We start from the raw sequence: 19,337 nt of genomic DNA, 5'->3' as shown, positions 1-19,337 counted from the left end.
TTTTTATTGTATTAAAAAATATTTTAATCCGTGAGATTTTATAGCAGACATAGGGGTTTTTCTAAAGTTTTTATCTTGAAAATAATCGGAGTGACAGCATTGCGATAGAGCGGAGTCAGTGTTGCAGGTACAGCTCAACTCGTCGAATTCGCAAACTGGCAAAAAATAAGAATCAAAAACAAGACATAATCGGGCAGTTTACCACACATTTTTATGTCCGCGGATTGTCGTGGGTATAGTGATGCTTTCATTATTGTCGACGCAACCGCAGGTTAAATTGAGACAATTGAATTAATAGAGCAAACATTTTAAATATGCCTGTATCGGTCATGGATTGATAACTTTGCACAACAGAAAAATCCTTACCCGTTACAAAAGTCGGCTCTTCCAAAACAAGTTCTGGGGGGATTTCGAGGCGATGATTATATATGTACTTTTGATTCACTGATATACTTTATATATATGTATTTTTATTGTACTAAATAAAACGTACTCCATGGGATTTTATATAGAATCATGGGATTTTCCTAACGGCGTTAAGGAAATTGGCAAGATCGCAAAGATACGGATAAAAACTAAACACAACTAGGCAGTTTATCTTATATCTTTATGTCCGAGGATTGCTGTGGTATTTCGGAGTAAAAAATTTTATTTCGACGTAAGAAGACGCAACCGCGAGTTTTGCTGAACACAGTTAAAATCCATAAGTTGAATAAATGAAGTATCAACCGTACCGAAGCTCAAGGAATCACGATTCGTAAGAGTCTTTTTCAGAGTTTAATCTCTAAAACGTCTTTCAATACATAAGCAATGATTTTCAAATCATCAAATTTCGACCGGAACGCCTGGAGAGAAATTCTCAATCTCATCTATTCCAGGTCTTAAGTTATTATTAATCAAGCACAATACGGCAGAAATGTCTGAATTTGAATGTCGGTGTCTCATCAAATAAATATTGTTAAGAACGAGATTTAACACGACCGAAAATATCATTAATTCACAGTGTTAGTTACTACTTCCCCAAAATGTCGATATGCTAATTTTTCCTGCGACAGAATGCGCACTGGTTGAATGGTGTGAATAGAGTAATACACGCTCTTGCAATAAAGCCGTGAGCAATATTTTCAAACCGGAACCTGATTCTGAACTTAACATTGTCAAATATTCATAATCAGCAATACTAGTATTTCAATTATTTTCTACTCACTCAATCACATTTCTACTCACCAATACAGGTAGTGATATTCTTTTGAATTGAACGTCAAAAGAAATGAATTTGTGAACTTATCATTTTTTGAGAAATTGTACAGTACAGTTGATTTGTACCAGAGACATGAAACAAACCCAATAGGATCGGCCTGGGCATGAATGGCTAATCTGTGTCATAATTTGGGATTATGGCTAAATTAAATGTATTTTGGGGGGTCAATAGTATTTCATAGTGGTCTGCATGTGAACAATGACATTAAACAACATGATGCGCAACCTCGGCATTTTTGGCCGAAGATCGCATCCGATAGCACGCTCCAATGCACATACTTGACGAGACGAAAACGAGCGGACGTGTGCTGCTTTCAAGGCATAGCACGAATGGTGTTCGTGCCTGCTTTGACAGTTGTTGTCGATTTTAATGATATTTTGGAAAATTGAAGGTAAAAAGAAACAGGAAAAAGGCAAGGTAAATACTATTGTCTATATCACACCCGGGCATAGCACATGTGGGAAAGCCAGTTTTTGTCAAATACTACAAAGTTATTAATTCAGTACGGTACGTAGTTGCCCATTTGCCGAAATTGCATATTTACTTACCCCTTATGGTTTCAAATAGTTCATGCACCTCCATTTAGATTTTTTTAATCAGTGAGGATATATACTCATTGCTGTAACATACTATTGCTCATTCACTTTTATTTGCGTATTGAATCAAAGGGTTAACAAGTTCACCTAACATTTCACTCATACCTGTCTATATTGTATAGTCTGATCTCTCAAGTATTTGGAGCCACGAATGCTTGTAATTTTTCGACTAAATCCCCTTATTAGTTGGTTTATATACCAAATTCAGTAAAACAGTTTTTACATTAAGCATGAGATATTGGATTTATTAGCTTTTCCATTCTAAATCATATAGACTGCTCTATTTATTCTTAACGAAAATTAATAAATCTCCTCTCTTTCTTCAGATGTGAAAGCTGTGGACAAACCTGTCTAAGCATTGTAGGACTCCTGCAGCACATGAGGCAATAGCAAAAATAGTAAGTATACCAATCAAGAAATTAAGCCGACATAAAGCAAAACTTTCAACCATTCGTCTAACCTCAATTTCCTATTATTTATTCACAGGACAACTGTTGCAGAAGGGGAGATATCAGAAGTCTGGCGACATATCAGTGACAGTGTGATTCCAAGAAATATAATTAGAATACTCCATAAATGTTTGCAATAAAAGAACAACCTATGGGGACATGCAAAGACATTTGACCCTCTGGTAGAGTTGTGTATGGCCCCTACATCCTGCAAGGCTTGAGAAAAATAACTAAAAATTCCAAAGCGTAAGATTGCATAAGCGGTCTTATTTGTGAAAAGGCACAAAACGTGCCAGGCATATTTAAAACAGCTTTAAAAAATGAGGATTACGGGTCACTCACTGCACCTGTGTTAGAATTGGTTCATCAACTTTTGGTAGTACTATAGAAAAAATTCAGAAAAGGGTATAATCATGATCCATGATAAAATACTGGTATAAATTTGGACAACTTCAATCTAGACCAGGGAAGTCAAACTCGCGGCCCCGGAGAACTTCCAGTGCGGCCCTCGAACGCTTAACAATAATTGTAATAGTATTTTGGAAGTTTTTTTTATCTAAATGTAACAGATTTTTCAAACTTTTTAAAGTGAAATTGAATATTCACACAGAAAACAATTTACTGCAAGTAGTTTTGGAAAATTAATTTTTTTTTGTTCACATTTTGACCCATTTAAGAATACACATCAAGCTAGCAAAAGAATACTTGAATAAAACACTTGAGTGAATAAATTAAACGCAAAGTACATGAAGAAGGTGGCATTTTCGAAGAAAATGGGAGTTGCAATATTTCTACATTTCACATAATTCTCTGAAGCACATTGTTTAATTTGTCATATTTCCATCAGTACAATAAAAAAACACAATAAGCTCAGCAGTCAGCATGACAAATTCGAAGACCAACTTCGAACAGAAAATTTCCATGTGTTTGTATATTAATATAATTATACAACGATTTAGTTTCTAAAAATCAATATCAATAATAATTCAAGCAAGCCTATGCCATGCAGTGTGGCGCGAAATGTCTTGTCGGAAAAATCTGTCATTTGTTTTTTTACTGATCTATACATGAAATGATAAAAGTAACTTTTTTGCATTACTGGAATTAATTAAACATTCGCAAAGATCCAGATTAACCCATGATCATGTGACCTCGTTAGTTAGAGTTGGTACTATAAAATCATTTCAGCCTGGCCTTAGTATGCTGTTGACACAAAAAGATGCCAAACGCCAGGACAAGTGTAATTAAAAAAACATTGCTTTTATATTGTAGTATTTTTGTTAATTTTAGGTCCATATATTTAGATTAAGTCATTTTTAGTGTATGTATTATTCTTTCCTTATCCAAAGCTCGTTCAAAAATGATTTTGATGGTTGTACATAGAATTTTATGATTTTTTGTAATAAATACAGTAACTTGCAATAATAGTGGAATGCAAATATTAATATGTAATTGCATTTGAAATTGAAGAAAATAATAAAACTTAATCCAACTGTTTAGTTGCATCCTAATATATGTCACAAACTAAAACTATACGTATAGTACTGTACAAAAACTGTTTGCGGCGCTTTTTACAATTTCCAACAGACAATGCGGCTCTCGAAAACCCATGAGTTTGACACCGCTGATCTATTCTAGACGATTCAAGCATTGCTTTGGGAAATAATATCACTTCAATTAAATTCAAAACAATCCCGCTATATTAAATACAAAATCGTTGCTATCATAAAGGTAAACCAATTCAGCCACTCGGAATATATTGGCCTTCACAAAGCAATGGAGGCAAAATTGAGAGTTCATGAGCTATGAATTTTTGTTCTTTTCTTTGTCTTGAACTTTTCATACTCCACAGCCCCTATTATTTTTTTTTTTAATTTTAATTACCATGTGATGGTCATACATATCTTTAACTTGTATTTTCTGTCATGATGTATTATCTCAATGTGTCAAACTTTTAATTAATGTGCATATTTTGCTTCCAGATGACATAAATGTATTGTCTTGTTTATTACCTCAGCTTGGAGTATTGACAAGAAAAAGGTGCCAGTAAATTACGTAAAAAATTTTTTAACTCTTCGTTATAATCAGAATTCACAAATAATAGGAATTATAAACAGCCAACAATCAATGAAAATTATAAGCGAAATCCCTCAGGGAAGGCAAAACATATAGGTAGTTTCCATTCACACAAATCTTTCAAGAAGACTTGTTCGAGCCAAACTAAATGAGCATCGTCAGGTGATCGGTAAGGCTGCAAGTTAAATCAGCCCTGCAACCTCCTGCATAGAAGATAATATTAATTAGTGGGCTATGAGCTAAATTCCTAAATTTAGACACAAACCTATTTACGAGGCATTATGTACCAGCAACGTTACCTACGATTAACTAAATATGTGATATAATATGTCTAATAAATTCACCTACTAAAGCAAATTCGATAGGTGCAAACTTTGTGTTATGGAATTGTATCGCAGCACCGTTAAGAGAAGTAAAAACAGTTTTGCATGACACCCTCTTTAAATGAAATTTCAATGTTTAAGCGCAAACATTAAAATTACTAACTTTGAACTTTGTCATTATCTGCAAAATGTTCCACACAAATCTTTACGATGTCTTTGGCATTTTTGGTTGGTGAAATATTAAAAAAAAATATAGAGGGGTGTCAAAATGACCCAGGAACACCAGCGGTCATTAGGTTAACTGTCAAAATAGATCGTAGTCGTTCCATCTAAAATCGACCAACCATTCCCAGCCCTAGCGTACAATCATTGAGGCCAGCACACACGCATTACGATTATGTCATAGATCGAAGATGGCCAGGTCTGGATTGTTCATGGCAAACGCGCTCTATGCGATTGTCCGAACCTTACTACCAAAACACAAACAGGAAAAATTCAAATCTTGGGAGCACACAATTGATATCTTGTTACCAACTCGTTCGTCGCAGTTCTACAGATGCTTATTCAGTACAAGCCACGACCTGACTATTCATTAAATTCGGTCTTTTAGAGTTAGACAATGTAACATCAATCATGGCACGAGATCAAATCTTGATTATCCTGCTTAAACAATATGTGCAATTGTCTTCAGGCTACAAGCCTGTGACTTGGATAGCGCACAACTGCTAGTTCGTATTCGTACGCTCAGTTTGTTTTCCCCTAATTTAAAGAACCTGAGGTGAACCCGGTTTACAACTAATAATATTATATTCGACAGTATTGCCGAATTTTAATTTGCTTGACATGAGCGTGCCAACATACTGAAGTGAAATATTCCCAACGCGTAATTCCATGACACTGTTTGTCGATATTTACATCAGCATTAATTTCGCAATAACTAAAGTGAGACGAGAAAGGTGATTCATGAATTTAGAGGTGCAACTACTACCATATTTTTTTATTCTCGCCACTAATTTTTAATTTAAAAACAAACTTGTTTTTAAAACTTAACAGAATAACCTTGGTTTTTTATGCAACAGTCACATAACGTGCACTTTTATTGCAGGTTGGTGGGTGTGTCTCTCTGCTAACCAATCACACGAAATGTACCACCAACGTTTTTGAGGCGTCATATCATCTTCCCGATCTCCGAAGTTGATTTTTTTCTTTGTTTTTCATCATCTGGCCTTGTCACCCACATAACTTGAACAACAAAAAACATTTGCATCCAACACCATTGCGATACACCAATGAATGTTGCCATAAAGTGGATTGGTATCTACGATTATACAGTTTCCCATTCTTGAAGTTCTGATTGCGATTTCAGGTACAGTCGTTCAATGAGAAAGGGTTCTACAGGAGCTTGAAAAATAGCAGAGGGGTTCGGCAGGCTTGCGAAGGTTCAGAACCAATAATCCAATGAGAACTGACGAATACTGCTTCTACATATCTACCATCTTTGAGATTGAAGAATTCAGTAGAATATACAGTATATAAAACTTAATAAAAACAAATGCAGAGCGAGACTCCTGGCAAAAATAACTGGTAATTCAAAACTCTACCACGTCTATCGGCAGCATTCACCAATAAACCGTACGGTAGCGTTACTTATAGGTATAGCCATAAACTTGGCAGGGATTTTGTGTCAATGATTGTGCCACACCAATTCGTTTTACATTAGTTTGAAGTAAGAAAGACAGACAGAAGTTGTAACACGATTCATTTCATTTTTCAATATTCTGGCAAAATAGTTCAAAATGATGTAAAATTGCGCATATATGAAATCGAAACGACACATGCATAATGCAATTCAAGTAATGTTATTAGTAAAAATTGGCAAGCAAACCCAAAATTCATGAAAGAAAGAGAAGCGGAAAATTGTAAGAGAAACTCTGTAATGTCATTCATCACAAAAGTTAAAAGCAATAAAATCTTTAGAGGTAAATTCTAGATGGAAAATATATTTTATTATATAAATTGCACACAACAAACAGCAATTGAAAAATAGATTTTGACAACATGATAACAGAGAATAAAAACGAAATAAAAGAACCCTGGATCAGAAAAACCCTAATCGACGATACGAACGAGCCTAATCATAGCCAAGCTCAAACATTTCAATATGGGCAGTATTTTCTTTGTTGACTTAAGAATAAATGTAATTGTTTGAGATAATCCGATGTAATGGACCAGGATGGTGCATAAGATGAACCGAATTCAAATCATTATTGTCATAACAAGTAATATTGGTACAAAAAAATAAAGCTAAGCAAATCAAAGATCTATAATGAAAATCAATTAACATATCTAAAAGGCTGCTAGCGAGTTCAACAGTATTAGCGCAAAGCCCAATTGACAAAAATATATCTCAATTATCAACTATGGGCTGATCTCAGTAGTATTTAAGTTTTCCCAAGTCTTATTCTCATTTGCTCTTTGAATACCCACATTAAAATAGTTTGCGGACCAAGTCTAACAAAAGCTGGAACAAATCCTTTAAAATATCCCAAAGGGCCAACTTTCCCAGTATCTACAACACAATGCCATGTGCTATTGAATTCACCAGGCTTGGCATTCATAAGACGAGTTTTCAAAACATCGGCTGGCTGGGTCATGGCAGTGGCTAAGGCAGCTGCTAAAAAACTTGACGTGAAATGAGTGACTATATTATCTTTAAAATATGAAGTATTTAACAAATTTTGTTTGATTTGGTCATAAAAAGCTATTTGGCCATTGGTCATCAAAATAGCTCTTAACGTTGCCATTTGAACTCCATTGAACAGTGATTTGACCCCTTCCCCCTTTGCAGTACTGAATAAACCATGAAAAACATGCCTATAATTTCTTCTTTGGTTCATCGGGAGCTTTATATCATTTTGCATCCTGACATTAATAACATCACAAGGTGTTCCTACAATTCCACCAACGAAGCCACCCACACTGGCTAGCAGCATTTTTTTGACAAGTGATGGATTCTTTTCTCCCTCTGATATGATAAATGGCCGAAGCAAATCATATACAGCAAACCGTGCAGTCGTATATGTAAGCTGTCTTCCAACTGAGGCACTGACCCCATTATATAAAGCAAGAGCTCCTTGACTGCGTATAATGGAAACAGCCATCTGAGATGCTCTGATTTTGCCTGTCTGTTGAGTTTGTAAATGCACTTTCAGTAAATCTAAAGGATGAGTGCAAAAAACGGCCATACCTCCAGCTACACCTCCATGGTACCATCTTGGTTTTCGGTTTATATCTGCTTTGAGCATAATGAAAGTGACTAAGTTACAGTAACTTAGTCGCTTATATATCTGTAAAAATAATCGATTCATATTCATCAGTCATTTTGTTCTTGTACAGTCACATTTGATAACTTTGCTCAGTAACAGTGTTGTAAACTTGATAGAAAAGAATATTCAAGCTTTTTTATGCAAGTAAGCAATGAGACAAATTGGTGCCACTTTGGGTTGTCTATCTCAGCAGTTGTGAGATCTCAGTGATTTTAGTATTATTAACCTAACCTTAACCCATCGATAGCAGGGTCAAGAACTGTTAATTCTATGAAAATGTCTATATGAGATTAAATATTTCGATTAATCATTGAAGATTTTGATATAACATCGAGCAAGTAAGATCACATACAGACATACCAAAATAGTTTTATGATGCTGAGATAACAAAGACACTTTTGATCACTGAATTGTCTGATAGAAGCAGTGTAATATTAAATGATGATCACCAAAAAGATTCAACTAGTTTGCAACAATTTTATCACAGGTTTAGTATTTTGAAATAAGTTTATCAATTACATGAAAATATTATTCAACTATATTAGCATATGGTGGATCCTGATGATCCCATGGCTACTGCATATATATAATACCCTGGATTTATGAATAGTATGCAAATACTAAAATATATGCTCTGATTTCACCGACAATAAAATATGGCAGCATCTGACAGTCTGGGCCATCTGAGCCTTAACCAAGCCTGCTTGAACATTATTGCCATATACTGATATATCCTAACTCTATTACGGTATCTCCCAGACCCAGTATATTATTATATGGTCTATCTCTACCTATCTATAGTTTTTGGAAATATTTGACTGTCATACAGATACAGTACTTCGATAGATGGATTGATATCACAAATTTAATACACCTCACGCTACACTTGCATAAACAAACAAACATGGATAGGTATGTTTTTTTCGAAATTTGCTAACCTGCAGTCCGCTAAGAAATCATGTATAAAAACACATTAATATAAACGTCTAACGTTAGAATGAGCGGCATCGCTCGACCCGAAGCAGTTAACGACTGCAAATTGCTCGCGCAATCTGTGTGGACAGCTGCTAAGGGAACGCCGATGCTTAACCGGCCGGTTATCAAAGCGACATTGAGAGCGAATCGCTGGATTGATTTCGCTGCAGGCCAGTCTAACTGCCTTTTTTGTAGGTCTGTTAATCCTCGTGCAAGCATTTAGTGCGTGAAGTTGGTCACGTAAGTAACAACAGTTTCATAAATCCTGTAAACAGATGCTGTCAGTCGTCGGTAACGAAGAAAAAAAAAAACGTCGAAGTCAACCGCCATCGATGAGCACAGACGGCAAAATCGTACAAAGGAATCACAAGACATGTAAATCCTACAAAATTAGGGAAATTCTTCGATTGGAACCTGTGGCTTACTATGTTCATAATCGTTGGGCCGAATGCTGTTTTGGTGATTTAGCTCGGCGATGTGGCACATCATTTTTTTTTCAACCAATACAACCAGTAAAAAACAAATAAATAACACAGGCACAAATTACAAGAAAATAATTAAGTACACAGTTTTACTGGGGAAGGGAAGTGGCGGGGAATCAAAAATAATTATCGAGCAGCGACACCCGAAGTACCACTGATGTTTGTGGGTTTTGTGAGGGCAATTTTTACGATGGTGAGGAAGATGAGGGGTGACTGGATACAATGTCAGCGATGCCTCAGATGTCAGCAATGCTTCATGACATTTGTGCCGGTGTTTATGGCAGAAACATTCAAGCTTTAACATGTGAGGAATGCCAGTAATAATTTACCGGTACATATATATAAATAACTTGAGTGTTTCATTAGTTTAATTTCGTTATGTTATATATGGTAAAGGACATTCAGTTGATCAACTAAAGTGTGTGCATGCATTAGCAAAGCTTTTGTTCAGTTGCAAGTATATGACTGGATGATTAATAAGTTCTCATGCCTGGTGAGGTAATATGAACATCATTGCTCGCCCCCACTGTAATGCTCGGGGCTTATTATTTATGAATTTTTTAGGCGTTTTAGACGCATTCAAATAGTTCAGTAGTGTCTTTAATTAATTTTATGTAATGTTCGTTTTACCCATCCATGTGTCCGTTTTACCCGAATAAATTTTTCGGGAAAAGTACTCATATCTAACAAAATATTAGGCGGATTGCCGAAATCGACAGTGGGCTGTAGGGCACGTTCAAATTGGTTATTTTAATACGAGAGTCACGCTTCTATATGGTGAAGATTACGAGAAATTAGGATTTTGCTATAGTGGTGTCCGTATTTGAAGGGCCTACTATACTTATATGAGTTGAATATTACCAAGCCTCGGAATCCAACCAAGATTTGTCTAATTCGCACTGTCCCGATTTATTGTTTCATATGTACCGTGTTTCCCCGAAAATAAGACCTATTCGGAATTTCAAAAATGATTTCAATATAAGCCCTCCCCTTGAAATAAGACCTAGTCAATAACATCAATTTTTTTAATTTGACCTAGTCGATAACAAGAAATCTTCCCTACACGTTTTGAATGATGAATTTGAAGTTATTTTGAATAAAAACTGTTGTTTATAAGTAAATGAATATAGGTTTCCATATTTGGTACCGGTATATTTGAAAATCTCGTAATTCTCTACTTTGTAATTTTGTTTTTGATAAATGAAAATAAAAGACGCCCCCCGAAAATAAGCCCTAGTATTATTTTTCGGAAGAAAATTGAAATAAGACCCAGTCTTATTTTCGGGGAAACACGGTTTCGGTATATGGTAAGCCTAATACTATTAGCTATTAGTTTAACAACAATATTTAGCAGCGCTCGTTTTGTGTCCCGAAATGTGCAAGTAGTGTGCACAAATAGGCGTCGATGTCCGATGATGCGCTTCAAATAGGGGTTCCGATCCGGAGAAGTTAAGGCGAGTAGGCCGACTCATGCGCCTTGACCAACGATTGATTTGAATAAATATATATATATATTTAACTTCTCCCACCACGCATGCATTGTGCTAAAGTTTTCGCCTATTCTGCAAAGTACACCCGAGCTGGAACCGCCGTCCTCAACATAAATAACAGTCTCAAATATATCGTCACGCTAATAACCGAATTGCGTAAGTCATTTTTAGCAGTTTTGAGAAAAACGTAAAAAAACTTCCTAATGATATTGTTATGCCATGGACCTTTCCCCGACCTTTGACCCCCGGAAAAATCTTCCTATACTTCACTATTGCAAAATTTTCAGTGCTATGGTTCAATTTTTTGATCGTAGCCGGATTTAAGTTAATTTGTATGACGCAGTTAAGTGACGTAATAATGGCGCAGTGTGACTTAGGCAGAAATGGGTCTATGACTTGGGGACATTCGCAATTTTGCAACTTTACTATATGCACCAGTCCTGAAACCTAAAACTTCCAAAAACGAATGTAATTCTCAGTATCTACAATGTCCGATCCCCAAAATAGCTAATCAGTTTCAATTACATTAATATGCATGGATCAATGATCATATGAGCGTGATAACTAACTTCAATCATTAGTAGGCTTACCATACGTCCCGGTTTAGCCGGCACAGTCCCGGTTTTGACAAGCTGTCCCCTCGTCCCGGCCGGTTGACTCAAATGTCCCGGTTTGTCAGCACGGCTTTCATGGGTAAAAAATTCATATTCATTATTATTAGATTTTTTTTTAACGGTGACAGCCCATTTACCACTGTTTTGCGACACACTTTGCTAGTTCAGAGAGAGAAATCGCTCTATTGTTATGTCACAATTGGTATATGTTTTAATGCGTTTTCTGGCGTTAACTGCAATGTCATTAGGTTGTCGAAATGCCAAAAAGAAAGTACAAGTTTTCTGATGAGTTGAAGAAAGATTTTCCTTATTTGAAGCAAACTGAAGGAGGAAAGGTACACTGTACGCATTGCAGATCTGTTTTTCTATTAGTCATGGCGGGCGTTCAGATGTCAACGATCATATCCAAAGCAGGAAGCACAAAACATTAAGGCATCGACTAGACTGACCAATTTTGCGATGACAAATTCGGATGATTCTGTGTCGTTGGCAGCCGACATTTGCCTATCACACTGCTATTCATGACCAAAGTTTTGACTGCACCTCTGAATTAATTTCAAATTTTTTTGAGGCTAAATTTGCATTAACTTGTAAATATACACAGTTAGAATTTCTGATGTCCGCTGTCTGATAAGCGGATTCGCTGATTTTGCACGTTTAGCCAGAAATAAATGAGAGTCGGTGCATTGCTCCGCTGTTCTCCTCTGAATTTAATGATGATTTACTTCAAGCTCGAATGGCAACGAAACGCAGAAAAGTTGATGCTAAGTGCAAAGGGTTCAATGGCGCTGAAAATATTCAAATGGAATTTTTTGAGATGCAATGAGGAAATAAATCTATAGAGGACTTGCACGGGCCACGTGACTTTATTACTGGACGGCAATAAAACAAAAACGTCCATTTGGCTCCTGTCAGTTGCAAGTCGGATTATACGTTTCCGTTTTGTTTGGCTGTTGAAAATGGTTATTTCGTATTGTTCCGTTGGCTGCACGTATAGTATATAGACAACGAAATGAATCTTAAGTTATATTCCACTGATTTCAAAAGATCCGGAACGTCGCGCAATGTGGATATCATCTATTGCCTATTGGCAGAACTGCTTGGTGTCAAGTCCAGAAGCCATCTCACTTGTGTTTCACTGTTTGCGGACAGCACTTCGTTGATGGTGAGTGATAGTGTGCCGTTATCAATTTCTTTAAATATTCACAAGCTCCCTTATTTCAATGGAAAGCAGATGACAAACTACTGTTATTAGTAGGCCTAGGCGTGGGCCTACTTGCAGTTGCAGACTTGACTTGTGTAAGACAGTAAGGAATTAATAATCAATTGCTATAAGCCTTATGGTATAAAGTATTGTTTCCCTAATTAGCAGGTAATCTATTACCAAGTGTGAAAGGTTGAATTGATAACTAAATTTTAACACTATGGGGCCTGGAAAAAATAACCAGAATTCAATTGAATTCGTCATCTAGGAATACGCTCGCCACCGCATCTCTGATCAACCTGGCAGTTTCACAGGCTTCAATCCCATGCGGGGAAAGTTATGTGCTAGAGGATTGCAGCTCTACTCCCACCGAGGGTGGTTCACATGACCGCGCTGATCGGTTACGACCATTCCCCATCATCCAAGTCCATGCTTCTGAAAACAAATAACTGCCCCCACCCTAGATAAGTCCTATCCTAATGGTACTTGTACAACTGATCCGAGATGTCTTTTTATTGCCATTGGTAAAAAAGACAAAAAAATCAAATTCATTTACGACTAGTGGCTGTGGTGGGATATGGACATAAATTTCACACTCCTTGATCGTTAGATTTTATGAAAACTCTATCTTTATCCATTATCTTACAGATATTGGTGCGACCATAGAATAGATGGATGGCAAAGTATAAGTTGCAACAAGACCACAGTGGCACAAGACCTCAGCTTGCGTGACTTGATAATACATCCTCAGTATCCATTTATAGATGCTCATCGTAATGAAAAAGTAACTTGTGATTACTGTGGATTTGTGGAGATAAAGTGTCCATTGTGCTTTAACGAAAGCAACTTCAAGACGACTCTATCAAGAAAAAAAAATTTGTTTCGGTGGGTCTGGTAGTGAAGGTTTCAGTCTAAAGTTGGACACCGATACTACAACCAGATACAGTTGCCAATGCAACATAGCGAGGCGTAATATTGCGACTTGGTGATCTGAATGAAAATTCTAATGGGTAGCCGGCTAGCCGCAACGAGTGTTGTTCAAAGAATATTATGAGATATGACTCAAGAGTCTAAACTTTTATTTGAGAGGGGTGTAACCCAAGCTAATTTGCAAATGGTATTCATGGTACCAAATGTATCACACACTTTACAGTAATTATAAATTATATTTGAAAAATAAAGCACATCGAAAATGTATTTTTTAAAAACAATTGGTTTTATCTGCAGATACTAGGTTGATATTGAGATTGACCATTTCAATGCCTAATTTTCGTTAATCAAAAGGCGCACTTGATTCGCAAAGATTTGTGAATGCGCACAGTACACCAATTTGTCTAATGTTTTGATTCCATAGGCAGGAGGTTGTGGATCGGTGCTGCTCAGGATGGGATATTTTTGCTTATAAATGCATATTCCGGGTTTCACATGAATCCATCGTGCTCAGATTCGACTGTTTTTAAGGTATTAAGGTTTCAACAGCCTAATTTTATCGGTGCACAAGAGAATTTTCAGTGTGGCGTGCATGTGTCAGTTGGAGTCGCTAACATCAAGATATCTATAAGCAAGGATAAGATAACCTGGAAGTAACATTCCATAATTTAGAGTAAAAAATGTATCTGCCTCCACAGCCCTTTCAAATGGAAGATATGATGCCTCGGGGGTAATTTCTATCAAATATTTTACAGTATTATGGTTCTAGTGAAAAGGGGTGTAGGCGGCTTCTTTTAAAGTGGGGTAGGTCTAGTCGAAAGACACATTAAATGTTTATGCTAACAACTGCAAAGTAATATTTCAACGCATACAAGTTAACAGAATTTGTTGAAATGATCCTGTCTTTTGCCTTTCTTCAAAATATCTTTTGAAATCAGTGGAACTTAAGATCCATTTCGTTGTCTATATACTATACGTACAGCCAACGGAACAATACGAAATAACCATTTTCAACAGCCAAACAAAACGGAAACGTATAATCCGACTTGCAACTGACAGGAGCCAAATGGACGTTTTTGTTCTATTGCCGTCCAGTAACAAAGTCACGTGACCCGTGCAAGTCCTCTATATTCTATTCGAGAGATGTATCACTGCTTGATTTTTAATATAAAAAGTATCATCCGTTCAGTTTCAACTTTCTAAAAATATGTGCGGCCTGCCAATGACTCGCAACCCTTAATTTTGGCCCGCGGGCGACAAAAGGTTGCCGACCCCTGCCGTAGATGTTGCAAATATTCTGTCAGAGGTGAAGCTAAATTTGCAGGTAAAAAGGTAAAGTCTGTTGGTTCCGTCGCAATCACTTGTACTTCTAAAATCCTTGGAACGCTCTGTCGCAATTGTACGTAACTGTATTTAAAAAGAATGTTTGCGATTTTTACGAGAAATGTCTATCGTATATAGAGCTGCATGATGAAGCCTACAATGCTGTCAGGCCACACATATGGACAAATTTGAAGAGTTAAATAAACTGGACTGAAGTGTTTAGTCTGCAAAATTGATAAATGATATGTTTGGTTAGCTGATCAGGTTTTGAATAGCGATGCACTTTTCGACGAATACTGATAAAGAGATATTTATCTTAGCATGGTTCAAATGCAATTTGACTTACTTTGCCGGTTGAAATTAAGTGGACAGAGATGTTTAACGTTTTTTCTAACAGAAATATTAGCATTTCGAATTTGCAGCAAATTGGTTGATTTTGTTTTTCGGAACATCGGCATCTGTTAAAAGGATTTTCTCCATTGTTAAAAAATTTTGGTCCGAAAGCAGGTGCAGAATGCCAGAAGAAAATATAAAATCACTCCGTAACCTGCAAATTTAATGGTGATGTCTCTTGTTATCAGTTTTATGACAAAATCAAAACAAGAATTTTTGAGGAAGGTTCCATCTGCGGACAAATTCTTTTGGTCTAAATGAATAATACAAACTAGTTTTTTGTGTTTTTCCTAATTCAATGATCAGTAGAGATTTACACCCACAATGGCATGGTAGACGACGTTCCAATATTATCAAGACTGGCAATCGACCGAATGTTTGCCAAATCGCACCGTCCCGGTTTTTATGGTAAGCCTAATCATTAGCCTCTTGTAATTGTGCTTTTTACAAATATTTAAGTGTATAATACTCTATAATTAGTCGTTACACACATAGTCATCCAATACATGTTAATCTTATGCATAACAATGAATATGGGGGGAGCTGACTTGGATGACCGTATGGTCGTATCGCTCCCTCCAGTCTTTACTATAAACAGTGTTTATTTATTTGTAATTATTCTTTCATATTCATATTTGTTTTGGTTGACGAATCAATAAATCTCTCTCTACATTATTTTTTATGTTTAAAAATATAAATTTTATCAATATACCACGTTCTGCACACCCACCGAAATAAGATTAAATATAAACAATAAACCAGCAATGCATCCAATATAAAAGCCAACCAAGGTGAATTGGACTCGGACAATGAATATTACAAGTGCACGCCTTCCTATACTGTAGTATAAATTGAAATTAATACGCGCTAAGCTAGAATCCGAGATGAAAAAAATACTTCGCAGAGGTTATTTTGCCTTTGTGACGTCACAATAGTCCGGCGGTAACAATGATGATTCAATATGACGAAACAATTGCACAAATGTGCATGTCCTACTAAATACCTATTTAATAATAAAAAAAACTCAAAATCGCCAAAAATGACTTACGCAATTCGGTTGTTAGCGTGACGATATGCTATCTCGCAAACAGCGGCACTGAAAATTACCATTTCAGTGCTAACTTTTACCAATCCCGAGCGAGCAAGAATATATGCGCAATCCTGCGCGAAAATGATTTGAAATGCGACAAAGCAATACCATTCGTGGGTTTGGAGCAGGACTCGCCCTCGCTAAATTGGGGGAGAGAGTTGTTAATCCCGCCATTACCTCAGAGTTTTTCAACATTACCCTGCAACTGTACGAGTACGGAGGAGTCTAGCTATCCTAGTTTAGCACAGGGGTGCACGACCTTTTTCTTCAGACGGCCGCATTACGCTTTTATAAATGATCCACGGCCACCAGTGAAATCGAGGTCTTTTGTAAGACCTATTTATTTAAAAAAAATTCTTTTATTGATATATCTCATTAACGTGCGTCTAAAACGTTCATGAAATGGTTAAATTTAAACAAATATACTGAATAAAAGTGTCTAAAGGTGACCAAATATTTTTATCGAATCGAAAATTTTCAATGAATACGAGATATTCGGATAGCTTAATCTTACGGGGGTCTCAAACTCGCGGCCCGCGGGCCAATTGCGGCCCGCAAGACGATAGTTTGCGGCCCCCGCCTTGGTATGAAAGTTTAATGTTAGTGCGGCCCGTAAGTCACTCAGCTCAGTTAGAATGATTGATGCATTTAAAATATATGATCAGGACAAGTAGAGCAAAACAAAATATTTTGTAATCTATCCCCCGAAAGGAATATGCGGTACGGTAACCTACTAGTACCGTACCTGTAGGCATGATATTCGATAGACCTTTGACCCCAAAGAAAATTTTCTTATGCTTCACCATTGCAAATTCTTGGTGCTTATTTTAGAGGTGGCTTCGCGAGTTGAAGCCTATAATCTGGGGTATATGTTTCACCTTATCATTTTGATTCAAAACATTCAACCTGTTTTTCAACAGTACCGGTAGAGAAGTTTAGCCCAGTCTATCACAGCTATTTCTAGACTAATTTTTGATTACGGCAATTAAGCTACGACGCCCAAGCAATCAGAATGATCATTGAGTTCTTTGATTCATACTTGAATTTCTGAAACACAACCCAAAACTACCAAATAGCATGCAAAAACGAGGTAATGTTTACAAACATGCCTGAAAATCTTTCTGAGTGACAAGTGTCTGAACGTTTGCGAAAAAGTCTATTGTTACGTCACTTTTTGCGTCTTGCGGATTAGCCCATGTTACGGAATAGATGCTCGGGGAAAGGTCCATCGCGGAATTACATACATTAATGTTTTTGACATGTTTTGCGTATAGAAAAACAGTAAAAAAGATTTACCTTTTTTTATGTTTATTGCTTTTATCGTGAAAAACCGGATGCGGCCCGGACTCACTATAGCTCCGTCTCGGCGGCCCCCAGGTAAATTGAGTTTGAGACCCCTGATCTACAGTCTGATAAGAAGCCAGAGCACCGATCGATACTTACTTTAATTACTGTTGGTATTGGCGCAGCGATGGGGCCAGCCCAAAACTTAACATTTTCGGGAGACCTAGAAATTTGCTAATAAGTTAAACGAGAATATCGATCAGAGACCGAAGACTTATCGATCGAAAGTTAGGGGATCCCAAAACAGCGCTCTCGCTCCATAGTGACACCTTGTGTCCCATCACTAATTATTAACTCGCTAATTATACGACATAATTCATCCAAAATCAATAGGCTTCTGGTCCGACATATGCTGAATGCACATGCAAAATCTGGAGCAGATTCAATCTCGCTTTCGTGAGATATCGCGTGCATCTAACAGACGGACAGACAAATACCTATCAACAAACTTACCGATTAAAATCGATAAGTAATAAAAGTTGCTTGACGCGGGTATTTAGGCCGTTAACATCGTTATTATGTCGGTAAATTATCTCAAAAACTTGTTATTATGCGATCATCGGCATAGAGACGCTAAATATAATTGAGAGGGTGAATCTGCAACTAAAATTTTCCAACTGAAAACAAGGAAGTGAATATTAGGACTCCAAAATTGTGTTATAAAATATTAACAACACGCACGAACGGAATACATCGTAACTTTTTCTTTAGGATTCCGGACGTAAAAACGTTATAAGCTAATCAGTGCGTTCAGTCAAATTTTTTTTTTGTATCGAATTAAAATGTAATTTTGGGAATTTTATCATAGATCTTCGGATTTTTCTAACGTCGATAACGAATTAAGGTAAAAAGATTTAAAACTAAATGTAATTGGATAAATTTCCCACGTATACCAATGTCCGCTGATTGCCCTGCTATTTTACAGTAAAAAATAATGCTTTCATTTCAAGGTAGGTCGATGAAATCGGAAGTTATATCGAACACAATTAATTTTATATAGCAAGATATATTGAATGCTCGCGTTGGTCGTGGACTAAGTATTTTGCTCAACGTAAAAAATCATTATCCACGGAAAAAGCTGGCTCTTTCAACGAGTAGCGTCATCGCTATATCATGTTTCAGGAGCCGCCGTATGGAAATTTTTGATTCAGATTTTGACTGGCTTCGCATCTGGAATTTGAAATGATATGAAGATGTAAGAAATTTGACAGACTTCATTTCCGCCTTAGTGACATGGAGCGATGTTTACAACTGTTACAGTACTTTTTATAACCTCAGCACGGCCGCACATTTCGCCTTTGAAGGCCGCATGCAGCCGTACGGCTGCAGGCTGGGCACCCCTGCGTTTAGCACAGGGGTGACGAACAGCTTTTTAGTCATACTACCAGAATGGCTCTGATACTACCGCATGACGGTATGATACATGTTGATTTTCACCAACAAAACGAACAAATGCATCCA

The 19,337-nt window shown here is 36.8% G+C and overlaps 1 protein-coding gene and 1 long non-coding RNA gene across 2 annotated transcripts; one reads left to right on the top strand and one right to left on the bottom strand.

The window, feature by feature from the left end:
- The first annotated feature begins 1,585 nt into the window (after positions 1-1,585).
- Positions 1,586-2,977, top strand: LOC144429557 (uncharacterized). Its single transcript, XR_013478847.1, has 3 exons — positions 1,586-1,678; positions 2,184-2,255; positions 2,344-2,977. It is a non-coding gene; the product is annotated as an uncharacterized LOC144429557 (long non-coding RNA).
- Positions 2,978-6,451: 3,474 nt separating this feature from the next.
- Positions 6,452-8,408, bottom strand: LOC120347770 (mitochondrial dicarboxylate carrier-like). The gene is made up of 2 exons (XM_078117905.1): positions 8,392-8,408; positions 6,452-8,052 (listed from the first exon to the last, which is right to left on the bottom strand). Exon 2 carries the CDS (start codon positions 8,008-8,010, stop codon positions 7,147-7,149), a length of 864 nt encoding a protein of 287 aa, XP_077974031.1. The 5' UTR covers positions 8,011-8,052; positions 8,392-8,408; the 3' UTR covers positions 6,452-7,146.
- Positions 8,409-19,337: the final 10,929 nt, after the last annotated feature.

This window comes from Styela clava, chromosome 11, assembly GCF_964204865.1.
Source record: "Styela clava chromosome 11, kaStyClav1.hap1.2, whole genome shotgun sequence".
NCBI lineage: Eukaryota > Metazoa > Chordata > Ascidiacea > Stolidobranchia > Styelidae > Styela > Styela clava.
Note: the sequence above shows the minus strand (reverse complement) of the source record. Positions and strands in the feature narration are given on the sequence as shown.

What these genes read in the sequence shown, in the direction of transcription:
- LOC120347770 (XM_078117905.1), bottom strand. Translation starts at nt 8,010, where the DNA reads ATGCTCAAAGCAGATATAAACCGAAAACCAAGATGGTACCATGGAGGT.